The 17,690-nt window shown below is 41.9% G+C and overlaps 1 protein-coding gene across 3 annotated transcripts in view; it reads right to left on the reverse strand.

Annotated features, from left to right (window-relative positions):
• Nucleotides 1-17,690, reverse strand: part of ext2 (exostosin glycosyltransferase 2) — a 231,496-nt gene that overhangs the window by 143,671 nt on the left and 70,135 nt on the right. For all 3 annotated transcript variants that reach the window (XM_068046470.1, XM_068046471.1, XM_068046472.1), the window contains exons 4-5: nt 14,392-14,508; nt 13,102-13,297 (exon numbers count right to left, since the gene is read on the reverse strand). In XM_068046470.1, the coding sequence (XP_067902571.1) occupies nt 13,102-13,297; nt 14,392-14,508 (313 nt within the window). The remainder of the gene's footprint in view (nt 1-13,101; nt 13,298-14,391; nt 14,509-17,690) is intronic.

A 17,690-nucleotide genomic window follows, 5' to 3' on the forward strand; every position in this document is an offset into this window, starting at 1 on the left:
CCATGCAGTAATTTTATAAAACAGATAGCATTAAACAAACAGGATGCAGAGTCAACATGTTACTACGACATTATGAAGCTCTAACACTACAGTACCATTGGGTTAGCTAACTTTTTTTTATTCTTTCACGGGATGTGGGTGTTGCTAGAAAGGCCAGCATTTGTTGCCCATCCTTAATTGCCCTTGAGAAGGTGGTAGTGAACCGCCGCAGTCCATCTGGTGTAGATACATCCACAGTACTGTTAGGGAGTTCCAGGTTTCTGATCCAGCGACAGTGAAGGAACGACGATATAATTCTAAGCCAGGATAGTGTGTGGCTTGGAGGGGAACTTGCAGATGGTGGTCTTCCCATGCATCTGCTGCCCTTGTCCTTCTAGGTCGCAGCTTTGGAAGGTGCTATCGAAGGAGATATGGTGAGTTGCTGCAATACATCTTGTAGATGGTACACACTATTGCCACTGTTCGCTGGTTGTGCAGGCAGTGAATGTTCAAGGTGGTGGATGGGGTGCCAATCAAGCCGGCTGCTCTATCCTGGATGGTGTTGAGCTTCCTGAGTGTAGTTGGAGCCGCACTCATCCACGCAAGGGGACAGTATTCCATCACAATCCTAATTTGTGCCTTGTAGAGGTGGACAGGCTTTGGGGAGACAGAAGGTGAATTACTCGCCACACAATTCCCAGTCTCTTTCCTGCTTTTGTAGCCATATTATTCATGTGACTGGTCCAGTTAAGTTTCTGGTCAATGGCAACCCCCAGGATGTTGATGGTGGAGGATTCAAGGATAGTAATGCTGTTGACTATCATGGGGGATTATGGTTAGATTCTCTCTTGTTGGAAATGGTCATTGCCTGGCATTTGCGTGGCGCGAATGTCACTTGCCACTAAGCAGCCCAAACCTGGATTGCTGCATGTGGACATGGACTGCTTCAGTATCTTAGGAGTCACAAATGGTATTGAGCACTGTACAATGATCAGCGAACATCCCCACTTCTGACCTGATGGAGGGAAGGTCATTGCTGAAGATGATTGGGCATAGGACACTACCCTGAGGAACTCCTGCAATGATGTCCTGGGGCTTAGATGTTTGGCCTCCAACAACCAAAACCATATTCCTCTGTGCTAGGTATGACTCCACCAATTCCCATTGATTCCAGTTTTGCTAGGGCTTCTCGGTCAAATGCTGCCTTGATGTCATGGGCAGCCACTCTCACCTCACGAATTCAGCTCTTTTGTCCATTTGTGAACCAAGACAGTAATGAGGTCAGGAGCCAAGTGGCTCTGGCAGAACCCAAACTGAGCATCGGTGAGCAGATTATTGCTGCGTAAGCACTGCTTGATAGTACTGTCGATGACACCTTCCATCACTTTGCCAATGATCGAGAGTAGACTGATGGGGTGGTAATTGGCCGGATTGAATTTGACCTGCTTTTTATGGACAGGACATACCCAGGCAATTTTCCACATTGTTGGATAGATGCCAGTATTGTAGCTGTACTACAGCAGCTTGGCTAGGGGCACAGATAGTTCTGGAGCACAAGTCTTCAGTATCGCTGCCGCAATGTTGGATGTCCAGTTTTGAGCTGCTAGATTTGTTCCGAATCTATCCCATTGAGCATGGTGGTAGTGCTACACAACACAATGGAGGGCATCCTCAGTGTGAGTCGAGACTTCATCTCCACAAGGACTGTGTGGCGGTCACTACCAAACTGTCATGCACAAATGCATCCGAGACAGGTCAATTGGTGAGGGTGAGGTCAAGCATGTTTTTCCCTCTTGTTGGTTCCCTCACCACCTGCCACAGGCCCAGTCCAGCAGCTAAGTCCTTCAGGACTCAGCCAGCTCGTCAGTAGTGGTGCTACCAAGCCATTCTTGGCAATGGACATTGAAGTCTCCCACCCAGAGTATATTTTGTGCCATTCCTACCCTCAATGCTTCTTCCAGATGATGTTCAAGATGGAGGAGCACTGATTCATCAGCTGAGGGAGGGCAGTAGGTGGGTAATCAGCAGGAGGTTTCCTCATCCATGTTTGATCTGATGCCATGAGACTACATGGGGTCCGGAGTCAATGTTGAGGACTCCCAGGGCAACTCCCTCCCACCTGTGTACCACTGTGCCGGCACCTCTGTTGATGGAGGAGTCTAGGACATTGGCTGTACGGTATGATTCGGTGAGTAAGAACATGTCAGGCTGTTGGTTGAGTTGTCTGTGGGACAGCGCTCCCAATTTTGGCATGTCCCTAGATGTTAAGATAGGAGGACTTTGCAGAGTGTGCCGTTGTAGTTTCTGGTGCCTATGTCAATGCTGGGTGGTACATCCACTTTTATTCCTTTTTCACTTTTCTGTAGCTGTTTGTTATAACTGAGTGGCGTGCTAGGCCATTACAGAGGGCAGTTAAGAGTCAACCACATTACTGTAGGTCTGGAGTCAAATGTAAGCCAGACCAGGTAAGGACGGCAGATTTGTAGTGGAATTTGAACTCGTGTCCCAGAACATTAGTTGGGGCCTCTGAATTAATAGTGCAGTAACCTTAGCACTATGCCATCCTCCTCATATTGCATGATTGATATCTGAATAGGAATTATTTGAAGAAACAACGGGTTGGGTAACCAACAACACTGAAAGAAATTACCCTTCACTAAATAGACAAAATGGCAAGGACTCTCAAAGTACATTTTATTTTACTTTTGAACTGAACCTAAAGCATAGAACAACATCCATCTACAAAGAAGGATGCCTGGTAAAACATACCCTAGCAAGGGTCGTGTGTGTGCATGTTTTTCTTCAAAATTTTGAGTTATAAATGGGTATTTTCTGAACTTTTTGAATTACTGTCCAAATGCCTGCATGTCCACAGAATCATCTGGATCTCAGTCCTACTTGTCTGTGGTCCGCGTACGGAATGCATTTCAGTACAAGTTTCCGAATGTGTGAAACAGCAAAATCTACAGAGTCAAGACTTCAAAGTTGAGAGATGTACACAAACCAGAACTATTCTATTGGGGGTAGAGAAGACAGGAGACTCCAGAGAACGATGTACAATTATCTAAGCACCATCTATGAAGTTATGCACTTGAAACTGCGGGTGGCCATTTCTTTGCTAAATACATACAAATGTGGGAAAGGTTTACCAAAGTCCCACATGAAAGGAGCTGACTGAGAAAACGCCGAGTAAAACCATGGTAAAAGTGGTCAAAATATCACCAAAGGAAATACACACAAGCAACAGTACTATGAAGCAAAATGATCCAGATTTGAAAAACATAGTACTATTTCAGTGGTACAACTTGTTTTCCACACCTAGATACTATTGAATGAGCACTGTATTTAAAAAGACAAAACAAACACTGGTCGATAATTTTTTAATATTTTATGAACTGATGGAATACAAAAGAAAGATGCCAATGTACAGTGAATTTTCTAATGTGCACATACATTATAGCAAATATCTAATTTTACCAACATTTTAAGGGCAATTTTTAATTTAATAACAGCAAGCCCTAGTCTCAAATTGACAAAACTTCTTTGACATTCGTGAGGTCTGTACTTTATTGCAGATTAATGAGGAGGGGGAAGGAGAGGTCGATCAAAAGACATGGGCAGCGATTTTAGAGATAGTCTCAGTATTATTTTGTCCTTTTTCCAGATGAAACTGGGATTGTGCAGATCATTCACCCTCCTAATATTGAGCAAATCAGGAACTTAATGGCACATGAAACCACTAGTTCAAATGAAAGGTACCAAATATAGATACTACTTTGGAATGAAAGAAAATCTTGCGGCCCTATGACCTTAGTACCCATCATAAATCTGGAGACTAAAGAGTGTATTTTTCCCACCAACAGGCGCACCCCTCCCCCCACAACAATCACATAAGGAGGATTGAAATAATGATAAAGTTTCTGCATGTATTTTGACTTAAGAGAGCTTTGAATACCACATGTAGGAGAGTACCTTTGGGATTGCACACATGCTGAGGTACTCCTTATCTAGACACCAAAGAGCAAATCTTTTCCATCTGTGTTATAAGCCTTTTTAAATAATAGGTTTTTGAAAGATTCCTAACAGCAAACTTCATTTGTGGCAGTGACAACCTTGTCGGCCCTTTTCAGACACCTCGCCACTAGATGTAGCTTGGATAAAACAGACTGCAAAACTCTTTTCCCTCCCACATTCTTGTGTCATTAAACCAGGAGAACAATAAGTTTAGATTCAAAAATATCCACATATCTAATAATAAAAGTCATAGAAAAATCTCCATTTCTGTTTGCTATTCTACTTCATTAAATAATTGCATATTGAACTACATTTCTTCATTTTTTATTTTAAGTTTTAACATGCAGATTTACTCCCTTCTTGCTCCCCAGAACTGTTAGATTCTTCAGAAGGTCAAGAAAGCACCTTACTATGAACTTTGCTACCTTGATACTGTTATTTTTAAAATAATTTCTGATCACTGCTTCCTGTCTTTATATCATCTCCAACTGTTGTTCTCTCTTTTTTTCTTCATGCTAGCTCCTTCCATTGTTTTACTTTATTAAAAAGTACATTTATTTGAATATGTTTGATAAAAAAATCAATAATTGGCATAATTCTTGTGCTTATATCAGATAAAAGCTTTTCCTATATTTATAACTCTAAGTAACCTACAATCCAAAACAAAAGATTTTCTCCTGGAGATTGATTCTTAAAGCAATTTTTAGAACCTCACTATGGATATTGTGCCAGCTTGGCTCACAAAGTAGCATTCCTGTCTGATTCAGAAGGCTGTGGGATCAAGGCTCTCTCCAGAATCTGAACACATAATCTAAAAAGACTTGTACTCAACAGTTCAATACTGAAGGAGTGCTTTATTGTAGGAAATGCCATCCTTCAGCTCAGGTGTTATAGTCAAGGCCCATCTGCCATTTGGCCAGTTCTGATGGATGTGAAAGATCCCATGGCACTAAGCACAGAGGATGTACCAACAATCAGAATGACTGCAGCAGTTAAAGGTGGCGGCTCACTAGCACCTTCTCAAAGCCACTTAGGGATGGGTAATAAATGCTGGCCTTGCCAGTGAGGCCCACATCCCACAAAATAAAAGCAAAGAACAGCAGGGAATTTTCTTGGTGTCCTAGTCAACATCCTTCCTTCAATGGTGACTGCACTTCAAGTAATTCATTGCAATACAAAGCATTTTATTATTTTGAAAATAAAATGAGAAACTCAACTTGTGAATCTTTTCAAGTCATTTATAAAATTATTTCTAAATTAACCTGAGATCCAGAAATTTTGCATATTAAATCTGTACTAGATATAAAAGTTAAAGAGTGGATGGTGTACTTATTCTAAAGGTTAGACAGGATTGATGGATAGATGCATGCTAGGATTATTTTCCAACTTTCCCGGGTCCTCAATTTCCTGAATTCAGTGTACTTGAATGTATCTAGGGGGACTGCAGGCAGGAATGATGATTAGTTTTAAAGCTAGCACTTATGAGCAGTACATAGCTGGTTGTATAGGAATGGGATGTATGTGCATACATGTAGAAAATTCTGCAATAGCAAAGTATCACATGCATGGAGTGTTAAATGATTGTCATGTTCGAGCAGAGGAACGCTGAACTTGAGGATAAGTTGGCTACACCTTTCAATATACACAGGGAGAAAAGACTTCTGGAAGGTGCAATCCAGAGGGCAGTCATTCCACAACAACAACTTGCACTTATATATTACTTTTAACATAGTAATTCCAAGGCACTTCAGTGGTGTATAATCAGACAAATTGTCAGAGACAAAAAGGACAGGTGACCAAAAACTTGGCCAAAGACGCAGGTGTTCGGGATTGTCTTAAAGGAGGAGGGAGAGGAGGAGAGGCAGAGAGTTTAAATTTCCAAGCTTAGGGCCTAGCTCATTGACTGCACGGACACCAATTGTGAGGCAAAGGAAATGGGTGATGCACAAGAGGCAGAGTTGGAAAAATGCAGAGTTCTCAGAGCATTTAGAGCTGAAGGAAATTATAAAGATAGGGAGGGGCGAGGCCACTGAGGGATTCAAATACAAGTACCACCATTACAGTACTGGGTGCATTATACAGGAAAGACAGAGGAGCAAATTTGCAGGGAAATTACAGAGAGGTGCAAAAACTATAGAGTAATGATAATAGGGGAATGTAATTATCCTGAAATAGCCTGACATAATAATAAATGGCAGAGAGGGGGAAAGTGTTTCTGAAGTGTGTTCAGGAGAATTTTCTTCATCTGCATGTTTCCTGCCCAACGACGAATAGGCATTGCTGGATCTGGTTCTGTGGAATGAGATAGGTCAAGTGGTCAAGTGTCAGTCAGGGAACCTTTAGGGAACAGTTTAAGATTTAAGTTAGATATGAAAAGTACAAGGAGCAATGGAGAGTAAAAATGCTTTACTAGATGAGGGTAAATTTTAATGGGATGAAAACAGATCTCACCCAGGTTAACTGGAATCAAAGATAAGCAAGCAAAACTGTAATGGAGCAATAGGCTGCCTTTAAAGATGAGATAGTTTGGGTGTAGTTGAGGTATATTCCCACCAGGAGGAAAGGTAGGTCACTCAAAGCCAGAGTACCCTGGATGACGAAAGAGATACAGAGTAAGATGAAGCAGAAAAAGGGTGCATATGACAGATGTCAGATTGATAATACAAATAAGAAGCAAGCTGAAGATAGGTATATTCAGAGGGGAGGTAAAAAGGAAATAAAAGGCAAGACAGAATATGAGAAGAGACTAGCAGCCAATATAAGAGGGAATCCAAAAGTTTTCTGAAGACATATAAACAGTATAAGGGTAGTAAAAGGAGAGGTGGGGTTGATTAGGGATCAGAAAGGGGATGTATGCATGCAGGCGGAGGGCACTGCTGAGGCACTAAATAAGTATTGTGCATCTGACTTTACCAAAGATGCTGCTGCTGAAGTCATAGTGAAAGAGGAGGCAGTTGAGACACTAGATGGGCTAAAAATTGATAAAGAGGAAGTATTAGAAAGGCTGGCTGTACTTAAAGTTGATAAGTCATTAGGACTGGGCAGGATGCATCCGAGGATACTGAGGCAAGTCAGAGTGGAAATTCTGAAGGCAGTGGCCATAATCTTCCAATCCTCTTTAGATACAAGGGTTGTGCCAAAAGACTGTAGAATTGCAAATGTTATACTCTTTTTTAAAAACAGTAAAAGGATAAACCCAGCAACTACAAGTCAGTCAGTTTAACCTCAGTGGTGGGAAAGTATTGAGATACAATAATACGAGACAAAATTAACTGTCACTTGGCTAAGTGACTTGGATTAATTAAGGAAAGCCAGCACGGATTTGTTAAAGGCAAATCATGATTCACTAACTTCTTTGAGATTTTGATGAGGTGACAGAGAGGGTTGATGAGGGTAATGCAGTTGACGTGCGCACATGGACTTCCAAAAGGTGTCTGATAAAGTACCGTACAATAGGCTAACCAGCAAAGGTGAAGACCATAGAATAAAAGGGAGAGTGGTAGCATGGATATAAAGTTAGCCGAGTGACAGGAAACAGAGAGTAGTGGTTAACGGTTGTTTTCCAGACTGGAGGTAGGCATACATACAATGTTCCTCGGACTGCTGCTCTCACCGCATCCTGAGATCCACATTCAGTGCCACGCGCTGCCACATGTACACACTCAACCTCTTTCTCTCCAGCAGCACAACTCACCCTATCTCAAAGTTGTCCTGCTCCACAATTTCATTTTAACCTTTGTCTTATCCGACACTTTAACAAAAAATATTTTCTCTTCCTTTCAGGTGTTAAGAGGGAATGCGAGCTCTAACAACTCATGGGTACCAACAACCTCCAGATCTTTCTTCCCCTTCACTTCCCTCTGACCCCATCCCTTCTAATCTCACCCCTTGTTCACAATACCCTCTAACATTCCCCTCTTTGATGCAGATCGATCTGTACATAGCATATAGCTCAGCTTTATCCCCTTATGCCCCCACCTCAATGAATTTCATATTGGCATGACGTTGAGCTCTTCTTCCGTCGCATTCAACTCCGGGCTCATTTCTTTGCCAGGAGTCCTCCCCCTGACCAGTGGACCCATTCACCTGCCTCCAGCATTCTCCCTCCACCTGGACCCCTTTGACCGCTTACCCGCTCTTGATCTTTTCATTGAGAACTGTCGCTGTGATATTGGCTGTCTTAGTTTCAAGACTCCCCTCACTCACTCTAACCTCTCTCCCTCTGAACTTCATGCACTTCGTTCTCTCAGGTCTAACCCCAACAGTGATCAAACCTGTTGGCAAGAGTGGTGTTGTTATTGACTAGCATACTGCAGAGGCTGAGTGCCAACTCTCAGACACTTCTTCCTACCTACCCTTGGACCATGACCCCACCAGTTCTGATGAAAGGTCATTGACCTGAAACGTTAGCTCTGTTTCTCTCTCCATAGATGCTGAGTGTTTCGAGCATTTATCTTTTAATTCAGATTTCCAGCATCCGCAGTATTTTGTTTTAAATTTAGCACATTGAGATGCCCAGTGGTTGTGAAAGGTGCTACATAACTGCATGTTTTTCTTTTCTCTCCACAGATACCGCTTGTCCTGAATACTTCCAGCATTTTCTGCTTTTATTTCAGATTTTCAGAATCCCCAGTATTTTGCTTTTGTATGAGAGCTCAGATGAAACAGACACTGTCTCATTGGATGATGTTGTGGAAGAGCACTGTGTAGACGAGAAATTGGAGGTCATCAAGCATTGATCCTTGAAGGACTCCAGAGATAGCGGTTCAGAAACAAGAGAAGCTGTTGCAAGAATTCTCTGGCTGCGGCTGGATAGCCAAGAGTGAAACTAAGCAAGGTCAGTCCCATTCAGCTGGACAATGCAAATAGGGAGGGAAAATGAAAAAGAGATGGGGAAGTGGGTAAACATCTGCTGAAGGCGGTGACAGAAGGAACCAGTGCAAGAAAACTCTGAGTTGGGATTTATCCAATATGTATATGGTTCTTGACACCTGCAATGCACACAAGAACAGAGGTACAGGCAAAGTTGATCATAAACACAACAGGCAAAGTGGAATTATCCATTATAACAGACATTTTAGTGGGAAACTCAATAATTGGAGGGACAGACAACCTCACTTCCAGCTGTGACAGAGAATCATGAATGATGTGTTGCTTCTCTGAGCCAGAGTAAGTGACATAACAGGTGGAAAAACTTCTTAATGGGGGGGAAACCCCCAGAAGTGGTGCTTCATATCATTCTTATTGGAAAGAGTAGGATTGAGATTTTAGAGCAGTGATTTAAGGTTTTAGGATTTAATCTGATGTGCAAAACCTCCAAGGTAATAATCCCAGAATTACTTGCAGTGCCACACATTGGACTGATCAAACAGAAACATGTTAGATACATCAAGACATGGCGAATGAGATGGTATAGAAGAATTGTTTTTAAATTCCTGGTCCAGGGAAGCAGGGAAAAGCTGTTCAGAAAGATGGGCCTCACTTAAACTTCCTTGCAAAGAAGATAAAAAGGACAATGAGGAAGATTTCAACTAGAAAGATGGTAGTATGTGATAAATAGAACAGAACAAAAAGAAAGAAAATAAACTAACATAGGCCGACTGACCTGGTGCGTATCCAGCATTCTCTGTTTTTGTTTCTTCTGGCCAAGAGTTTGGGCAATCAACCAATTCCCAGATTCTCACATTGCCAATTCAGAGCAGCTAGAACATGTGACTAAATCTCATTTCAGTAATCACTGAATATCTTCCCAAAGTGACAAGAAAATTGAAATTCATCTTGCTCCCTTTAAAGGCCAAAGTAGAAAACTAGCAAAAGTTGAACAGCAGCTTCAAAATAGCCCTGTATGTGAACCTTTGAGGTAGATACACATAAAGTGCAGTGTGACATGGACTTCAAAGATAGCAAAATAATTAAGGATGAGGAAGATCATTTGGTCCAGCTTAATTCATCTATCCTGTTATGAGCAGGTGAGGAAGGGGTCTCAGGCTCCCCTCTCACCCCTTCTCTGGCTTGGCCGTAACAGGGTTTATCTTTTTAAACACAGTGATTTTAGCTTACCACTTCAGTGAACCCTTGCTCATTGTTCCTCGAATATAATTACAAATGAACCAGACAGGTTTTCTTGAGTTTAAACAAAGAAGATGTAAGTTTATTAACTTTACCACTCTAAACCGATTAAAGTTACTAAAATATGTGATGCATCCACGCTTACACACATATGAGAAGCATACACACACAAATAGATACAGAGGGGAAGAAAGAGTTGGGAGGTTGAAATAAAGTTGTTAAATGGAATGCAAATACTGGATTGTAATGTCCTTAATTGAAGTCAAAGTCTTGGAGTTCTCACTGGGGGGCCTACGTGCACAATTTTAGGTTTGCTTCTCTGGTTCCAGAAGGCCGAAGGGAAGTTTCAATTTTCTTCTTGCTGGTCGCCTATAAAGTTCTTGTAGTCTTTAGGGTTAGAAGCTGCCACCATGGTTTCCCTGGGACTTTGCTGGAGAGGGGTGGAGAGAGAGAGAGAGAGAGAGATCCTTTCCTCTTCGGGTTCAGTTGCAGTCCCTTGTTCACTCTGAGGCACAATTCAAAAAACCCCAGTCTGACCAACAGGTAGGCTATGTGGTCATCTCTGTTTGAAACAGCAGTCCTTGGAGAGTGTTTTGAATTTTCAGTCTTTCACACATACTCGGTCGGGGGTAGAGTTTGGCTCTTACAAAGTCAAAGGGGTGTCGATGTCTTTTGCTGCCCCTATTGGCAAAACCAATCTCGTTAATTGAATCAGGGAGCACACCCATTGTTCCAGCTAGACTGGTACTTTGCTTCTGTCTCTCAGTCAGCCTTTGTCTTCTCACAATGCAAATGTACTTGGCAATTTTTTTTTTTTTTTTTAACAGTTCAGTTCTGCTTTTAAAAAGTTATTTGCAATGTCCAGTAAAAAGTTTCGAGCAGTGTCCCATATGATGAAATTCATGTTTCCATTTGGCAGGTGTGATTTCCGTCACAATCCCAAAAGATCTAAAGTGCTCCCATTGCAGCACCCAGTTGTTTCGTAAATGACTCCAGCATTTACACCTCTGCCATCTAGATCCTAATCCATACATTAGTCACTCTGTGTTAAGAATATTTAGATGCCAGTCCTCAATTTACCTTTTTACTAGTTTCAACCCATGTGCCCTTGTTCTACTCTCACAATTTAAGTTGAAGTTGTAATAACTTAAACTGCAGTCATCCCCAACATTCCATCACTTGTATAATGGAAGACTGTAGCAAACATTGCAGGAATACTCCTTCATTTCTGTGAAGAGGTTATTGGCTTTTGTGGATTTATATTGAAATTCTCCACTTGCAAGATCTGATAGGTTGTCAATATGTGATGTGGAAGCATGCTTCGCTCATCTCATTCCCATTTCATGCCAGTACTCTTCTTGGCCGCACAGGATTTTTCTCAATGTTTTACAAAATAGAAGTTGCCATCTATTACATAGTCCTACCCCTTGGAGAAACATTAAATACGCGCTGGGAGCAAAAATGAGGGTAGAGCTTATAGCTGTACTAACCTCTGCCTGCAAACAAACTCTGACCTCAAAATATGGACAGTTAGCATGTATATTTCCATAATTTTTTCCACTTTAATTTCTTTGACTTTCCTTTTTTTAAATCATCTTCCTCTTTTACTCACATGAATTTCTCTGTTCACACCAAGTTCTAGGCCTCACCCATGCTGCAACCTAAGCATCCCCTCCATTTTCCCTGTTCTAAGGCTAGCTTACCCTCAGTCCCTATCTTAGGTCACCTCTTCCCTTCCCTCTTTGTTCTGTGGCTAGGGCTGCTCTTCAACTCCTTTTGGTAGGAAGAATAGAAAAGCAGAATATTTTTTAAATGGTGAGAAACTTTTAAATGTTGACAGAGAGATCTGGGAGCCCTCATATATGAAACAGAGAAAGTCAGCATGCAGGTACAGTGAGCAATTAGGAAGGCAAATGGAATATTGGCCTTTATTGCGAGGGGTTTGAGCATCAGAGAAGGGAAAGTCTTGCTACAATTGTACAGGGCTTTGGTGAGAACACACCTGAAGTACTGTGCAGTTTCAGTTTCTTTATCAAAGGAAGGATATCTGACTTAGAGGCAGTGCAGGTAAGGTTCAATTTCAGGGATTAGAGGGCAGTTCTATGTAGAGAAGTTTAATAAATTGGGCCTATACTCTCTGGCGATTAGAAGAATGAGAGGTGATCTCATTGAAACTTAAAAGATTTTGAGGGGGCTTGACAGGGTTGATACTGAGAGGTTGTTTCTCCTGGCTAGAGAATCTAGAACTAGGGTGCAGAGTCTCAGGATAAGATGTTGATCATTTAAGACAGAGATAAGGAGGAATTTCTTCACTCAGAAGGTTGTGAATCTTTGGAATTATCCAACCCAGAGTCCTATGGACACTTAAGAAATTGAGTATATTCAAAGCTGATAGATAGATTTTGCACTCTAGGGAAATCAAGGGATAAGGTGATCAGGCAGGAAAGTGGAATTGAGGTCAAAGATCAGCTATGATCTTATTGAATGGTGGAGAAGACTCGAGGAGCTGTATGGTCTACTCCTGCTCCAATTTCTTGCATTCATATGTTCAACTGGTCTTGTACAAGATTGCCTTTTTCTCTTCACCAGCATTGCAACTACTAACAAAACAAACAGCTTGACTGATGTTGCACAATGTGTTCTTAGCAACTGGATAGATGACATTTTCTCAAATGTTAAACTGTGGGTACTTCATCTACCATTAAGTACTTTTTCCCTTGGGTAGTCCTGTTGCAACCAGTCCAAAGAAGCTGGGAGTGGTGCCAATGTTTGCCTGCCAACCAAGGCAAAAATAGCTCAAAATAGTGGCTGTGAAACACCAATAGTTGGCACATATGCCCCTCTGTTCCTCCCCTCCTCATCATGGCCCCACAGAGTCATATCCAATACATTGTTACTAGACGAGTTTACGTAGAAACAGTTAAAGCAGTAACTGGTAGAAAGCCATCTCCCATCTCAAAATCATAGCTGAAAATCAAAGTTATGTATAAGCATCACTGTAAATTAATAAATGTCTTCAGGCATGTAATTATATTATACCTGCAGAATCTGTGGGTAGTCAAAGACCTGATTTTTGTGGCAGCGTTTCCTTGTGGAAGGGACACCCTCTGATAAATTGGTACATTTGTCTAGGATTAACAGAGCATCTCCATGCTCTGCTTCCATGGCCTCCAGCTCAGAACGGTATTCCAAATGGATAGCAGTTTGTGCAGACAAGATAAAATACATCCTGTAACTGAAGAGAGATATTATAAACAATGAAACAGGACTAGTATTATCTATCATATTCAAAAATATTTGTGATGTATTTTTGATGTACTGTAAATTTAACTCGATTTTACACTATCAGGATCTTTGTTTCCTTTGTGACATCCAATTCCACCAAACACGCCTGTGGTTTATGATTTTGGGATAAAGGACCCAATATACCAATAACATAGGGTCATTTTCACAATGCTTTCTCAGAATTCTTTCTTTCCATGAACACACTCTTTACTAATATGCTGTCAAATGCGAGCAAAATGACAGTGCAGGAGGCCTTGTCCTGTTTTCAGCAACACCAGTCCATGTTTGCATCCAAAATATATCCCGCATCGAGTCCAATGAATGTTTATCACCACTTCCCATCACTGAATGGGGGCACATGCAGGAATGTATCATAGTAAACATTTTGCTTGACAAATTTGTTAAAATGCAAACAGAAAATTTAAATTAAGTTATAGTAAGTAGTCAGCTCAGTTTAAAACTGATTTAAATCTATTGTAAATTGAAGTGCATTACAACCTTTTGGTTGCTTCAGTTTGTAATAAGTGTGTCATTTTGCAAAAAGTATTGCCCTTGACACAGTTGCCTGAAGCTGAACTGAAATAAATACAATGAGAAACACAAATAAAAGACTCAGTGCTTTATGACTGAAGGAACCAGCTTCCAATAAACTGTGAGGTCTTTTCCAGTGATCATTGTAAGCCAAACAATGTGTGGTTGCTGCACAATCTTCACTGCAAACTGGTAGCAATTTCACTGTAACAGCAGTTTTATTCCTTTCAATTACATACTAAGTGAAATGCAACACTGGAATGTTTTCCGTACAGGTTTCCCACAACCAAATTCACTTTGCTGGGGTAGGGGAGGGAGCATACTTCATTTATCCTAAACTCAACATTGTAGAGAGAGATTTTTAAAAATTCTTAAAATAAACTACTAGACTGCTGTGAAAACTGCCCACTGCAATCTTAATGCTGTACGTTTGGAAGCTTATAAACAACATTGGTAAAATAAGACTGCTGAAAATACAGCTGTATCTCCAATCATGTAGTTGGTGACTCTTACCCAGGTAGCTTCTCGGGTAGATTGACATCTGCTGACAATGGACTAAAAACTGGAATGCTAACATCATAACCCTGTCGATAGGTCCATGTGGAGAAGCCTCCACCTGCAAGGACGGCTCTTAAAAAAAAAAGAAATAAATTACAAACATTATCTGCAGCTTAGATCCCTCAAACAGATTAAGCACAGAAATGTCTCAGGTAATAAAGAATAGATCCTAAACACGAGAAAGAAAAGGGAAGAGGGTCAGAAGTGGTAAAACCATAGTCAGGAGAGAGAGTACTTTTGAAGGCAGAGACATACCAAGGAAAAGCAGTTTTAGAAGAAACTACTTAATTTTAGGAACATTTTGCAATCCTGAAAGGAAGGAAAATATGCAAGGATATCCAACTTGTTAGGATTCTAAAATTACTGCCTCATCTTTTGTAATTTACACTAAATTTCCCTTTCACTCACCATAGATTACATATATTTACGGCAATCGGCATCTGTTCTTACCTTTGTGCAGCAATCTGCTGACCAGGTGACCAAATGCCTGTAGATTTAACTACTTATTCACAAAAACGTAGATAGAATATTCTAACTTTATAGAATTATGCTCAATTTATTGCAAAAAAGGTCTAAAACATCACTAATGCCATGAACATTGTTCTCAGTCCCTGTACAAAGGCAAAAAATGGTACTGCTCAGCAAGCACTAGGCTGCTGGAATTTCCATTCTATTTGTCTTAAACATTCTGAATGCAGTATAGTGTCTTTCACTTAATTGTAACCACTCTGAACAAACTTGCAACTTTTGATAAAATGGTAAGTTCTATAAAGCAGGAAGCAACAGAAATCAAGGCTGGCTTGGTGCATAAAACAACTTCTGCCCACATTTCATACATCTTACCATATGGGTGAATATAGTACAACATCTGTGAAAAGTCTGGTCTCAATCACAATTGTAAATGCAGCTGGTTGGCATTCTGCTAACAAACGCAATGACAGTTCGCAGACCATGCACCAGCAGCAGGTTTGTCATTGTCTGTTTTCTCACCATAGGTTAGGTAAACAAGGTTGTGCCTCATTTTGAGAGAGTATAAGAATGCACTGCCATCACAGTGGCCATCACCATTTTTCTGGGGTCCTCTGAGTAAATGGTCACCTGAAGAAGGCACCCAGGTGATCGAAATATTTCAATCGGGGTCCTATCTTTGGAGTGAGCGGGGTGTACACGCCTGCCAACGTAACTGATGGTCTGACCAAAGAGGATCCCGAAGGCATGTTCCTCTTTACTTTTGTGGAGTCAGGAGGAGGAGGGTTCTTGCAGCCTGAGCTGCTGCCATAATGCTACCTTCCACGATAGCGCTTCTGATATGTCTACCTTTTTCCTCAACCGAGGATTCCCCCCAACTGTGGTCGACAGGGCCCTCAACTATATCCAGCCCATTTCCCGCACCTCTACCCTCACCCCTTCCCCTCCCTCCCAGAACCGCAACAGGATTCCCCTTGTCCTCACTTTCAACCCCATCAGCCTCCACATCCAAAGGATCATCCTCTGCCATTTCCGCCACCTCCAGTGTGATGCCACTACCAAAGGCATCTTCCCCTCCCCCATCAGCATTTCGAAGGGATCGTTCCCTCCACAACACCCTGGTCCACTCCTCCATTACCCCCACCACCTCGCCCCCTTCCCATGGCACCTTCCCCTGCAGGAGGTGTAATACCTGCCCATTTACCTCCTCTCTCCTCACTATCCAAGGCCCCAAACACTCCTTGCAGGTGAAGCAGCGATTTACTTGTACTTTCAATGTAGTATACTGTATTCACTGCTCACAATGTGGTCTCCTCTACACTGGGGAGACCAAATGCAGACTGGCGGAACACCTCCGCTCCATCTGAAAGCATGACCCCGAGCTTCCAGTTGCTGGCCATTTCAACACACCCCCTGCTCTCATGCTCACATCTCTGTCCTGGGATTGCTGCAGTGTTCCAGTGAACATCAACGCAAGCTCAAAGAACAGCATCTCATTTACCGATAAGGCATGCTACAGCCTGCTGGACTGAACATTGAGTTCGATAATTTCAGAGCATGAAGGGCCCCCCTTTTTACTTTTATTTTTAGTTATTTTTTTATTTTTTGTGTTTATTTTATTTTAGTTTGTTTAGTTTGTTTCTACTGTGCCTACCCACTGTGTTTTTTTCATGTTTGTGCTTGTGGTGGTTCAGTTTTCAGTCCATTAACACCCAATCTGTAATAATGCTTTGTCTTTCAGCACACCATTAACATATTGTTTGCCTTTGCTCCATGACCTTCTGGTCAGCTAATCTGTGACCTTGTCCGACCAACACCTTCTCTTTTGTTAAATCTTTTACATTTCTTATATCTACCAGTTCTGAAGAAGGGTCACTGACCTGAAATGTTAACTCTGCTTCTCTCTCCACAGATGCTGCCAGACCTGCTGAGGTATTTCCAGCGTTTCTTGTTTTTATTTCAGATTTCCAGCATCCACAGTATTTTGCTTTTATTTATCTGAGCTGCTGCCGCACTGGTTATCCATCCACCCCCAGCCAATACCCTACCAGATTGGGATCTCCTCAGGAACATGCGTTCCTCTGGTCCAAAGGCCAGCCGGTAGCCAGGATCCAGCAGGCTTCCCAGTGGAATTGGTTTCTGGTTGCAAACCACCAGCCCAATGCAAAGAAGGTCCTGTTCACAAAATGGATTGGACGCCCATTGGGAATGCCAGGCTGGCGGAATGTGCGGGTCAGCTGTCTGGAATTGCTCTTGAAAAAGAAAATCCATGCCATAGCTTCTATTTGCCATTGAAATTTCCTCCAATTAAATACTGGGAAGGCTGAAGACATTGTCACAAACTCAGTTCCCTAACCAGTGACTACATCTTTCTCCCTGGCAACTGGGCTGAGGCCGAATCAGGCTGTTTTCAACCTCAGTGTCATAACTGACCTCGAAATGAGCTTTCAGCTTCACATCCACGGCATCGCTAAGACTGACTGTTGCTACCTCCGCAACATTGTCGGACTCCAACCTCCTGCTGCTGAAACCCTCATACAGACCTTTGTTACCTCCAGACTTGAGTATTTTAAAGCACTTCCAGCCAGTTTCCCAAATTCTACCTTCCGCAAACTTGACGTAATCCAAAACTCTGCTGCTTGTATCCTAACTCACACCAAAGCCCATCAATCATGCTCTGTGACATACACTGGCTCCCAGTTAAGCAATCGCTTGATTTTAATATTCTCATCCTTGTCGTCAAATCCCTTCATGGCCTCACTCCTCCCTATCTCTGAAATCTCCTC

Source organism: Heterodontus francisci, chromosome 14 (assembly GCF_036365525.1).
Source record: "Heterodontus francisci isolate sHetFra1 chromosome 14, sHetFra1.hap1, whole genome shotgun sequence".
NCBI classification, from domain to species: domain Eukaryota; kingdom Metazoa; phylum Chordata; class Chondrichthyes; order Heterodontiformes; family Heterodontidae; genus Heterodontus; species Heterodontus francisci.